At 42.6% G+C, this 13,114-nt stretch overlaps 1 protein-coding gene across 50 annotated transcripts in view; it reads left to right on the top strand.

Moving 5' to 3' along the window:
* The window catches only part of SORBS2 (sorbin and SH3 domain containing 2), a 157,756-nt gene that overhangs the window by 78,793 nt on the left and 65,849 nt on the right, over positions 1-13,114 (top strand). For 22 of the 50 annotated variants that reach the window (XM_028744905.2, XM_077934259.1, XM_077934265.1 and 19 more), the window contains 3 exons: positions 3,753-3,779; positions 6,105-6,229; positions 7,086-7,694. In XM_028744905.2, coding sequence (XP_028600738.2) covers positions 3,753-3,779; positions 6,105-6,229; positions 7,086-7,694 — 761 coding nt within the window. Of the gene's footprint in view, positions 1-3,752; positions 3,780-6,104; positions 6,230-7,085; positions 7,695-10,785; positions 10,804-13,114 lie in introns of all 50 variants that reach the window. The other 28 variants (XM_077934258.1, XM_077934257.1, XM_077934261.1 and 25 more) reach the window with 9 other exon arrangements.

The raw sequence follows: 13,114 nt of genomic DNA, 5'->3' as shown, positions 1-13,114 counted from the left end.
AACTAGACCAGCAGTGCACATGCCTTAATTTGAACGAGAGCTTATCTGGGCTCAGCCCCAGAACTTATTTTCCACACCAGAGCTCATGTGAAATAATAGCTTTTGAGTAGTGTCCAACCAAGTCATACTCAGAGTAGACCCATTGAAATCAATGGGCTTCTCTCCCCCACCCCCATTTGAGGGAGAGTGATCATGTGAGCTGGAGCCATAATCAAGCAGAGGTGTTCTTTAAAGAACAGAGGGGAGATATGGAGTATCCATCCACACTTCTATACACTGATGTCTCTGGCAGTGGACGACCAATGGCACAGAATTTTTTAAGTGGGACTAAGTAGTACTAATTCATTTTTTTTCCTATTTTATCACTGTGGTTGCTTAGCTAGAAACTGATTGAAATCCCTTGGGGATGGAAGAAGGAAAGTACCATAATATTCTCTATAAAATGACAGTGCAAGTGTCCTGTAACGCCAGTCAGTATCTATTACAAGATATATGAATGCCAGGCCAAATTTTTATAGGAAGCCGTTTTCATGCATCATCGCCAAATTGGAAGCAATGTAGCATTTACAATATTCTCAGTACTCTTCAGAATGCTGGGTTGAAATCCTTCCCTTTGGCTGTTCGAAATCATAAACCAGGTTTCAGAAATTAATGTGAGTTTGGCCATTGAATTTCAGTTAATCAATGCATGTTTTGTAGCTCCTTACTAAGCTGACATAAGGAAATTTGCAAAGGGTAAATTGGACACTGCCTCATGAAGAACATGCCCTTTTCAGCCTACAACTACTATCATATACCTCTTTTAAAGAGATTGATTCCATAGAGCAGGCATAGGCAACCTCGGCCCTCCAGATGTTTTGGGACTACAATTCCTGTTATGTAGTGTAGTTTCACCCTGGGCCAACAGGGGGATACTGTATATAGTTTTCACTCAGGTCTGTAGATAGTTTTCACTCAGGTCCGCGGCAGTTATTTTAGGCGGGAACTCTGGGCTGTTGTGGTTACAATGTGACAGCCGGCTGCCTATAAATACAGGCCGGCTGAGCTGTTCACTGTCAGTTCTACTCCAGCTTACCAGAATAAAGAGCTACTTGAAGAAATCGCTGTGCCGGCTGCTATGTCAACCCACGACTTAACACTGGCGACGAGGATGGGATAGATGGACATCAGAGCACAGCCAGATGCGGCCAGCCTCTGAACTGAGCTGAATCACTGAGCTGAATCACAGAGCGAAATCACTGAGCGAAATCACTGGGCAGAACCAATTCAGAGCTGACTGTTCTGGCTAGAGCACTGTGTTCCATCCATCGCCCTTCACGCCGGCATCGGAATCATGGCTTCACTTGTGCCTCTACCGCCGTTTGCGCCAGCCTCTGAATCATGGGACTCCTACCTCGCTCGGTTCGACTGCTACCTCCAAGCCAACGAACTGACAGCAGTATCACAGGATCGGAAGCGGGGCCTATTCCTCAGCCTCTGTGGGCCTGAGGTGTTTGAGACGGCCCGAGCGTTGGTTGCGCCTGAAGCAGTCCAGGCATCACCATGGGACACGATCCAAGAGAAGCTCCGCAACCACTACGCACCAAAGCCGTCCAAGATTGCTGCCCGCCATGCGTTCTACCACAGGAACCAGGCAGAGGGGGAGTCAATCAACAACTACACCACCGCCCTGCGACAGGCTGCAATGCACTGTGAGTTCCGAGACTTAGATGATGCCCTGATGGATCGAATCGTCTGCGGGGTCCGGGACATCCATCTGCAACGGCGTCTCCTAGCCAAGCCAGACCTCACGCTACAGAAAGCCATTGAGGAGGCTGTGGCCTCAGAAGCTGCTGAACGCTCCGCTCAGGAGATCCGCAAGTCCAGCAGCCTGCGTCTTGCTAGGGAGCCCGTTCCACAGGTAGAGTTCCTGGGCTATCTTATCGATGCCTCCGGTCTTCATCCAACCACATCCAAGATCCGCGCTATCCAGCAGGCCCCCACTCCAAAGAACAAAACGGAGTTGCAGGCGTTCCTGGGGCTGCTGAACTTTTATAACATGTTCCTGCCCCACAAAGCCACAGTGGCTGAGCCTCTTCACCGACTCCTTAGCACTAAGACGCCTTGGGCCTGGGGTCATCGGGAGACGGCGGCCTTCAACGCGGTCAAGGCTCTCCTTTCTTCGGACAGTGTGCTGGTACAGTACAGTGAATCCAGGCCGCTGGTCCTTGCCTGCGACGCCTCACCTTTTGGCATCGGGGCTGTCCTTAGTCACCGTTTTCCAGATGGAAGAGAAGCACCGCTCGCCTACTTTTCCAGGACACTATCTCCGACGGAACGGAATTACAGCCAGCTCGACAAGGAGGCATTGGCACTTGTGGCTGGAGTGAAGAGGTTTCATGAATACCTCTATGGCAGGACTTTTGACCTCATCACTGACCACAAGCCACTCCTGGGCCTCCTCGCCGGTGATCGTCCAACTCCACCGGTCCTCTCACCACGCATGCTGCGATGGACTGTTTTCCTGGCTGCCTACCACTACCGGCTCATCCACCGCCCGGGGAAATCGATGGGCCATGCCGACGCCCTCAGCCGTTGCCCTCTTCCAGCATTTGTGGAAGACCCGGCTCCAGCTTCATCGCTCCTTCTGATTGAGGATCTTCCGGCAGCGCCTGTGTCGGCTGCCACTGTGGCCTCCGCATCTGCCCAGGATCGCACCATCAGCCGGGTGCTCAACTGGGTGTGGAGGGGGTGGCCACAAGGGCCCTTTGCATCGGAGTTCCAGCCCTGATCATCCCTGACCACTGGTCCTGTTAGCTAGCGATCATGGGAGTTGTAGCCCCAAAACATCTGGAGGGCTGAGGTTGCCTGTGCCTGCCATAGAGCAAATCCTCTGCAATTGTCTATAAAATTTTCTCTAATGCATCTTAAAGCACCCTCACATAATTAATCAAAGACTAACAATGGAGCAGGGATTTCAATCAATTTCTATGAAGAAGGGCACCATGGCAGAGGTTCATACATTGTCTATCAATAAGGTCACAATGTTGCTGACAATAGTAACGTTAGAATGCCCTGCCTTAGTTTAGCTTCCCCCTAACTTGTCCCAAAACGCTTTTAGTTACCTTGAGATTTGAATGGTTTTTCTATTGCTGCCATCTCTTAAAACAAATTGACCTGGCAAGGTCAAATGGGTCCAATTCCCCTGGTCTGCACATAAGTTTATGATATTGGGTTGTTAATAATAGCATAATAGGTTATGCTAGGTCAAGGAGGCACTGTGCTCATTATGTGCTTCTGAACATAGAGGAAAAAGGAGTATATGTGTCTGATGCTGACTTGTGTAGTGCTAAACTATGGTTTAATGTCTCATCCAAGCTGAACCAGTGTGAAATTGAAGCAAAAGTGCTGTTGTGTTATGCTTGTTCACTCTTGTTTTGGGCCACATAACTTTAATGAAGGTTAGAGGGCTCTTTGACCGAGCAAAAATGGCATAATGAGCCATTCAGTCTGATGTTGTGCATATTTACTTAGCAAAATTTACTTCAGAGCTCAGCAGTGCTTATGCCCAACTTAAATATGCTTAAGATTGTGGTCTTTAGAAAAAAAGATCCTTGGCTACATATGCCGGTATAGTAAGAGTCATTAAAGTATGTGTGCCAATAATTTTTGGTAAGTGAATTACCCCTTGTCTACCACAGTGGTATCAAAGCTTAAAGTAGGAATGCTAACTGTACTTTCCACATATTAACTTTGATGTTCTCTTTCTTTAGGACTTGATTCTCAGTCACCAGATTCAGGTAAATAGGTTGCTGTTATTTTAAGCTGAATATAACAACACTGTGAGTGGAATAAATAAGGCATGCATTTAAACCCCCTCCCCACTGTTTCTCTAGCCAAACTGTACTAATTTTGAGATTCTAAATCTTGAACTAAAGACTTTTGATACGTGTGAAAGGCTTTCTTTTACATTTGCTGGCCTTTATATAATGGATGATAACCTAATTTTTTGCTTTCTTAATGACTTTTTTAAATGCAGACCACTCATCCAAAAAGACCCTACATTACATACCAACATTTCTATGTAATTTATAGCAAAAGTGCTCATTATCTTCAGTTACGAAGCGGTAGTGAAACAGAAGAAATCTGTTCTTGCAGGTGTATAGCAGGAGGTTTTTAAGGTGCCAGTGGGCATAAAATGGGTAATTCTGCAACCTTACACCAGAAAGACTATACTGCTGCATGAGATATAATTTGGAACAGCTTTCAGTTAATAAGGGCTTTACTGGTCCTTTTAGCCAACAATAAAGCTGCTAGCTGCAGCGATCAGTCTAATCCTGCAGCATCTCTTTTGGATAGCTTATAGTTCTGATTTTTTTCCATCTTCCCAAAGGAAGCCATGTGTATACACTTTGCGTTTCTTCACCTCTCTAAGTTGGTGTTTGCCAAGCATCTGAGTCAAAGGCAAACTTACACCCAATTCACTGTTTGGAGGTAGAACACAGGCTCTGCATGCAAAAGGTCCTAGATTCAAACCTAAAGCACTGCAAATATGACCGGGGAGGATTCCTGTCTGACACCCTGGATTGCTACTGCCAGTTGGTATGCCCACTGCTGAGCTGGGTGGACCAATGGTTTGGTTCAGCAGGAAGCACCTTCCTATGACAAAATTTAAATTTAGAAATAAAAGCTTTGCTCCAGCTTATACCCGTCGTTCAAGGACAGGACTGGCCATCATGAATGCCACAGAAATGCCATGAAAAATACCAGCCCCGTGACTGTTCCCTAGGAATGTTCAACATATCATTGTGCTGCAAGTTTTCCTCACCCCGCTCCATGCCATTGACTGCTGCTTCTGTAACACAAGGAATCCATAGATCTCTTGAGTATCATTTAGTGGCAAAACAAGTCATGGGGGCAGCCGTTTTTGCTGGAAGCTACATCTAAGAGGCTTGTACAAATGGAGTACCCATGCATTCTCCTGAACTGACTAAGGGCAGATACATGTAAAAACCAGACCAAATGTGGCAAATCAGTAAATGACATAAGCAAAAGCTGAAGGATTAGAGCATCTGGGAATGTTGTTCTGATTTGAGCATTCATTTATTTTTTAGTGTTATCTGAAGAATCTAGAACTAGCCTTTCCTCTCCCAACAGTTATAATCCATGTGTGGGATTTATCTCATTTTATCCACATAGCTACTTTAAGGCATACATTTGGGTGAAGGGTACTGATTTGCCCAGGGCTCCCTAGTTAAGATTCATAATCCAGAGGCAATTGCAACCTGGACTCCTTACCTGCCAGGCATATACAGCTACACTATATTTACTGTGCAATCCCATACAGATATCCTCATTTCAAGTCCCCTTGAATTCAGTAGGTAAATTGACTTTGGGATTAAGAGAGTGATATAAAGCAAAACAATAGAAAGCAACACCATCATAAAATCCTGACCTAGTCAGGAGCTCAGCAGCGCTGCTTCTGGCTTCCCATGATGTTGTAATGCCTAGTATTTTCTAGGCATTTCATACATATCTATTATAAAAACAACATAGCCCTGTTCCTGCAGGCCTACAGTCCTATTAGGGGGTTTTCCCCCAGCCATAATGCACCCGAACTCAGTTCCAGCACCTCTCAGGTGGGCGCCATTGCCATTAAAAAAGAACAAGGGAGGTGAGTTCCGGGACCTCTTTTTCTAGAAAAATAGCACAGGGCATGATTTAAAGCAGGGGAGGATAGAGAGGGAACAGCAAAACAAGCAAAAACAGGCACTTTCCCCCCATAAAGTCACATTAATGACCAGACTGCCTAACCACTTAGGAAGATAGTTATAGAAGAGGAAGATCCAAATGGCAGTTGGTTCCAACTGAGCCAATGGAATGGGCCAGCACTTGTCTGCCGTCTTCCTCCGCTGTAATCTGGCAGACTGGCTGCAAATAGTATGAATGTACCCTTTGTTATTGACGTATGTGCATTATATCCCTTAGACTTCTTTCACGTTTGTGCCACATCATCTGTATTATATTGATTCCAGTCACTGTAGAGCTCATTTCAGTTACTTGACATAATCAAAGCAAATCCTTTGTCAGAAATAAATTTGCTTGGATTTCTTTTCATATAAAAGCTTGGAGATCATTTAACAGTGGGAGTAGAGAAACACTGAATGGCGACACTAGCAGCTCCTCTCTTGCAGCAAAAGGCTTTCGAAGTGTCCGGCCAAACCTACAAGAAAAGAGATCGCCAGCTCAGGTAAAATGGCAGATATGCAGACTCACACTCTGAGATTATGTGAAATTCTAAAGTTTAATACTGTGATTTTGTGAAGTAAGGAGAGGCAATTTCCATTTGATTATTGCTTTTGGGGTGCTTTCCTGACATTATTGCATTGGTTTGTAGTATGACCTCTGTTTTGGCTGTGCATACAAATACTGGTTTGGATGCACAGCTTTTGCTTCACTCATGCACTGAATTCCTTTCAAGGAGTAAAGCACAGCTATGCAGTGTTCATCAGGTTGAAACATATGCCTGGTGTTGGAACAACAGCACGGTTATTTTTTGTAGCCCAAAGTATAGAGTTTGACATAAATTTGAAACATTCATCCATTCTACAAATTACTTAAGATACCCTCCCCCACGCACACACATGCGCACACACACACACGCACGCGCGCGCACACACACACACTTTCTATTACTGTTGACCAGAAAATTTAAGGGGCTATACATTAATTTCCATCAGAACAGTCTGTTCATTCCAGTGATCTATCTTGTTAATTTTCATCTCTATAATTTAAAGGTGATAACTAGCAATATTGATCCCAAGAGGGGGATGCTTCATGTTAATGGGTCAGTATTGACCTCACAATGAATTTACAATTAATATATGCATCCTGGCTTTCCAAACATCAAAAAAAAAAAAAATGTTTACAAACTGGAATGATGAAGAATGTTGAGGCCTGATTCAAAACCATTGGCTGGATTTGTGTCGGTATCTCTGTTTAAGAAGTGACATGTTTTATCTCTGTTTACTTTCCTGCTAATGTTTTGCTTTCTCTCTTTCTCCTGTAATATTTATTTTGTTGCGTGGATGCTTTTGGCACACAAGGCACCCCCACTTCCTCCTAGGAAAGAAAGTTTGAGTAGATCTGGAATAATTAGTCACAAGAAGAGCGAAATTAACTCCCGGTCCGTAACAACCAAACAAACTAAGAAATCTCCTGATGCTGACCACTGTACTAACAAGGAGTTTATACGGAGGGCAGTTTATTCTAAAAAATCTAACAGCAGTGTGTCCTATACACACAAAACCACTAAGCCACTGGCCTCTGTTTACAGCACAAAAACAATAGCTGGAATTAGAACAAGTTTCCGCCAAGGCCACAAACAACCAGGTCAAAAACGTAGAGTTTCTGCCCTGAAATTAACTAGGGCACGAAATGCATCTAGTAGTATTCCTTCTTGTGTACAGCAGCAGCCTGTGCCTGTTGAAGCCCCAGCAACTCCACGGAGGCCTGTCTCACCCGCTTGTAACCCAGTACCTGAGATACACAAAGCATCTCTTTCCATTCAGATAGCTCCCATCCCTGATAATAAAGCGGCGCCTGAAAGCCAACAACATCCACCTAGGCTTTCTCCAGACACTTCAGAGACGCCTCCAAACAATATGCAACAAATGTCTACAGTTCCTTCCGCACAGTCCACAGAATGCAATGTGGTATATTATGTTTCTCTCTTGTTTATTTTAGATCTTTCCTGTGTCACCTAACCTTTTTCTCTTTAGTCTACTCACCTGGCTCTGAGTAGTGGTTTACACTTCCTGGGTAAAACTACCTGAAACACCGTATTGAGAATAGTGTTGCTGTTTATTTTTTATTGGTTTTCAAAGATGTTTATGGCCTGCCTTAGTACATGGAGAGAGGGAAGGAACAAGTGATGTTTAGGTACCTGTTAAGTGCGCACCTTATTGCTTGTGTCCTAGGTATTGCAAAATTCAGTTCTGTAGGGAAGGCAGTCTGAGTGACACCTGAATGACACTGCTTGGAGGTATTGAAATCCTAAAAGGAAGTGTCTGGGATCCAGAGGGGCATGTTTTCTCTTCTATGCGTGCATGGCTTTTCTCCCCACTTACCCCCGCCTTCCTCCTACAGACCTACACATCCTAAAAAAAACCAAAAACCTGTCTCCAAAGGTTAGGAAACACACCAGCATAGCATTCCATTAAGTACAAGGGGCTGAACAAATAAATAAATAAATCAGAAAACCCTTCAATCCTGTCCACCTCTGTGCACACAAAAGTCCTTTGCACATGTGTGCCAATCTACCTGGATTCCAGCTGTTGTGCTTGTTTTGCACCACGAATTCTGTGGTCGTTCTTCACAGATGAAATTCTTCTTTAATTACACCAAAAGCACATAAAGTGGCTTTACAAGATGCATCTAAATCCAGCCCTTAGTGGTGCACAGATTACAAGGCTTCCGCAACAAAGGCAGAAGACTGAGCTGTTAATTTATGTAGGCGCTTGAATTGCTAGGGATATTGGCATTAATTACATCTTGAGTGAGTGTGTTCACACTTCACACAAGCTGCTCTGATCGCCATGCTCCTTAGAGGCTCTGCTGTTTAAAACACAAGTTTGAAAAAAGCACCCCTATGTTAATCAGAGGGGTTATCTCTGCCCCTGCACACACACCCCAGTCACCCATAAGATATGCCTCATTAGAAACAGGATCATTGAACAAGGTCAACTGTTCTGATGTCTTCAGCAATTTTTATTATTTTTGACGGCACTCTTTGGTATACTAAATGCAAGCAACAGAACAGTATGGCTAACAGAAAAGTATTTCATAAAGAGTCCAATTCCAAAAGGATAAAATTCTCTGACATCAGAGGAGGAGGCGTAACAGTGTGGTGGTGTTGTTTCTTTCTGGTCTAATGACTTGCCAGATGCCAGTGCTCGATTGTGATGATATGGAGAGGGTGCTGTTTAATGTTCGAGCCAAGAAATGCAACTGCCTCAGAGCTGATATGAGGATTCATAATATAATTGCATTAGGATCTGCAAATGCAGTGCAGCACCCTGGAATCTGATCTGATCAAGGTTGCTATAGAACCGTTTTATTTATATATTTTAGAAATGAGTTACCATAAATCATTATACAGACAGAGCTATGGGAAAGCTAAACAATTGTTACAACTGTATTAATATTAGTACAGGTGTTGCTTTTATTAATCAGAATAAAAGCGGAGTTTGGTTGTCATGATGTTCGTGTCCTGAATCCCTAGAATCAAAATGTGAAAGCCCAGGATCCAAAATGGTCCCAACTAGTTTTGTGTGCCATGGTGCGGGGAGCATAAAACTGGCATTTGCCCAAGGGGGGTGGGAGACCTGGCTCAACATGGGAAACAGCTTTTGAAGCCGACTTCAGTTTCAAAAATAAACTCCAAATCCCATAGGACAGTTTGGACCCCAGCCAAGATGGAAGATGGAGGCAAGCAAAGCATATGTGCCAATCTACAGAGGGGCTTTTAAACGAGCAAGAGGGTGATTAGTTTGGGCAGCAGACAGAGCTGAGCATTCTTTGCCATTCTGCCTCTGCTCTGAGAAACTGGAATGAGTAAAAAATGCCACATTGGGGGGCCCACACAATTGAAAAAGCAAGTGGGGATGTTATTACTTGAATCGCCTGGAGACTTGCATTCCAGTAAGGAGCTACTTTTAGTAGCCTCCAAATGTTACCAGCTTTTGTAAAAACATTTCTTTTGGCAATCTCTTGGTAAAACATAAACCAAGGCCCAGCTTATGTTTCTCCAGGAAACCAGGAAAAAAGCACTTGCTTTCCTGCTTTTATTATGTGGTGGATAGCCTGTGGATTTCACTGCAGGCTCACTCTATGGAAGTGGTATGAGCCACTCACATTTATTTCTTCCATTTTTAGTAAGAATCCGCCTTTTTGGTAGAAAGCTGGGTTGGTTTTTTCAACACTGGGCCAAAGCATTCAGGAAATGCTATCATATATATATCATGTCTTCATGAAATAAAGGCACCTTGCAATTTCTGATAAAAAATATGGTTTTAGTAGTACATTAATTTTTAGTAAAGCTCTCACTTATTTTGGTGGGGAGCTCATAGGAGAAATTACTGGTGAATTCCATATCAGTAAAATAAAATGAGTCTGTCAGGTTCATCCGTCCAATCATTTACTTTGCCACAATTAAACCTTAGGTATCCCATTTAAAGCTCTCATTGGCATGCAGATCATAACATCTACCAGGTATCTGGAATTTTTACATATTGGTTTGGGTCACAGTTATTGTAATGGCAGTCAGGGCCAGTCCTACTGTTAGGAAGAATGAAACATCTGCCCAAGGCAGCTTGCTTGGGGTGTCATGAAAGGGAAGCAATTTGTTATTTTCATTTATTATTGTATTGTTACTGAAAACGTGAGGTACTGTGGCAATTCCTGTCTCTATGATCTGACTAGTCTTGAATATAGCGCACCCTGACTGGGAGTGGGTTGCCATTTTCTGTACTGCCTCAGGCACAGAAATGTTCATAGGTATGCCATAATTGGATAGGGAAGTGTGGATTTATTTCAGCAACGAGGTTAAACACTTTACAGAAAGTTTGAAGTGTCAGTAGAAGAAAAATATGGAATTGAATTAGTTTCCTTATAGGGAAAGGGCAGATATAAGACCTGTTGTATACGTCTCAGTAAAAAGCAAAATGTATTTCAAACTTCCAGTTTTGAGAGAAGTTATAGGACATGTAAACTGAATCCTAATGACAAGTATGTTCATGGTTCTAGGTGAGTGCCCAGACAAAGGTGAGAGAGCATGTGGAAAGGGCCCTGTGTAGTCATTCCTGCACTAAGAATGTGTGCTTACTGCTGCACTAAGAAGTGTGTGAACAGCATGAAGATTCCTGGTGAATATGCATATGTTAGAGTGCCATTGTATCTATCCACAAGAATTTAAGGTGTGCTTATGTTTAAGGGAAACCACTAGTGCAGATGCTGCAGTATACTTGCATGCAGAGGTGTGCAGTTGAGACAAGTGTTTTTTCTTTTAGATTGTAAAATGTGTATTGTTGTTTTGACGCAAGATGCCTGGATTTGTATTTATGTATTTTGGGAACTAGATCCCTTTCTCATCTGTGGGAGGGTGGAAAATACACATAATCTTCACACTGTGTAGGAAGAGTTCACCATAGCCACCAATATTGTAGTGCAATGTATTGGAAAGATGAGCCAAGTAGGTTCGTATTAGCATTAAGATGTAAACATTCTAACAAAAGAATAGTTAAAGAATATTGTGAAATTCTGTGTTACCAATTACTAGATCATGGATGATTGTCCTACATGTCCAAAAGAGGTTGTGCTTGGGAAAGTGCAGAAGATTGAAGATTTTTAAAAAAGAAAAGGGGGGCTTGATATTTCAAAACACAGCATATTTTCATGCAGCTGTTGGTGCTGTTCTTTTGTATTATCAGAAGTTTACAGACATAAACAAGGGACCCAAAGGAATGCAGGTGTTCATAAAACTAGACTAGTTCCATGAATTGAAGACTTAAAATTGGAAAAAACTTTTACACCTAACTTTAAGCAACCAAATTTTAAAATGTTGAGCATGACCCTCTTAACAATTAAAGCAAGAGGTATTTTTACCCAAGTGTGTGTTTGTGTGTGTGTGTGTGTGTGTGTTAAAATCTGAGTTTTGTGTGCTATCTTTTCTTATGTGTTAATTAACAACAATCAGTTCACTTTTTCATCTTAGAATCTTAATCGTGTCTTGTTCCTTTGAAGCAAGGCCAGCAATTTGGTGTCATTATCATGCACCCATTCACGAACCTCTTATTAAAATCTGAAATTGCCCACAGTGCTTATAATATATCTGTATCTACATACTTAATGTTAATTGCCTATATAAGCAATCTGGGAAATATATCTCGGTGCAAAGATTTGTAATAAGCACACTGTGTTTATCCAAGACCACTGTCTAAAAATCTAAGAGTAGTCACAACGTGTTTGGATTCAAGTTTTTTGGGGGGAATTTCCATTTCACAAATAGTGGTCTCGTGAACATGTTGTTTTTTTGACATGGAAAAATCACAGCAAAGTGACTTTTATCTTCCATTCTTACATGGTGATAATTCCTTAAGAATATGCCCCTCGTTCCCTATATCCTAGAAAACAACGTTAAAGAGCTGTAGGGTATCGGTTTTCACCATGTTATGAGGAATTGAGAAGGAATTTTTACAACAGATAAGTTCTTGTGATGCTTTACAACTACTTTTCGAAAAAAATGTAGCATGTGAGGGAACACTTCTTATCAGGTTAATATTTTTTATTGGAGAATGATTACAACTCAATACATAGACAGTGTATATATACTTCCTGTGGAATTCAGATGCATGCAGAAGAAGTTTAAGCAAGTGATGGTAGGAAACAGCCTATCATAAGGCATGCAAGACCTTTCTGGGAAGGATCAGCAGCAGGTCAAGGTCAGGTCAAAGTCTGAGCAATGAATATCTAGAAAGGAAGATTGGGGCAAAACCAGTCTTGCCTTGCACGGGGCCAGTGTGTTGGACCAGTTGTCTCCCACCAATTGCAGCCTCCAGTCATGGGTCCTTGGCCGTGGGAGTGCAATGATACGGTTTTAATCATATTATTTTATCACTGATATGCTTGCCACCCTGCCTACAGTACATTAAAAGAAAAGGAAGTATGAAGAAACCTAAGCTTATGTGTTGTATCCAATGCTACTGTTCTGCTTGCGGAACAGAACTGTTCCCCCCTCTCATTCCCCCTACTGTCCCCTGCAAACCCTCAATATTTGTCAATTTCACATTTACCTGTTTCCATTGTAAGATATTTCTAATTTGAGAGTGTGCTATCTGGAATTCCATGACTTCCATATACATTGCTCTCAGTTCCCGGGCCTCATACTCACAATTGAATGTGCTGTTGTTTTCTAAAATCTGCATATTCGGTGGACAATTTCTCAGCATGAAAAATAAATTTCACTTCATAGAGGAAACATGGCTTAGATCATGCTCACTGTTCATTCATTCACTCACTCATTTTATTTGTATGCTGCTTTTTCACACACACACACACACACGCCATGCTCAAAGTG

The sequence above is a fragment of the Podarcis muralis genome, chromosome 9 (genome assembly GCF_964188315.1).
Source record: "Podarcis muralis chromosome 9, rPodMur119.hap1.1, whole genome shotgun sequence".
NCBI classification, from domain to species: Eukaryota; Metazoa; Chordata; class Lepidosauria; order Squamata; family Lacertidae; genus Podarcis; species Podarcis muralis.
This window is presented reverse-complemented; position numbering and strand designations above follow the sequence as displayed.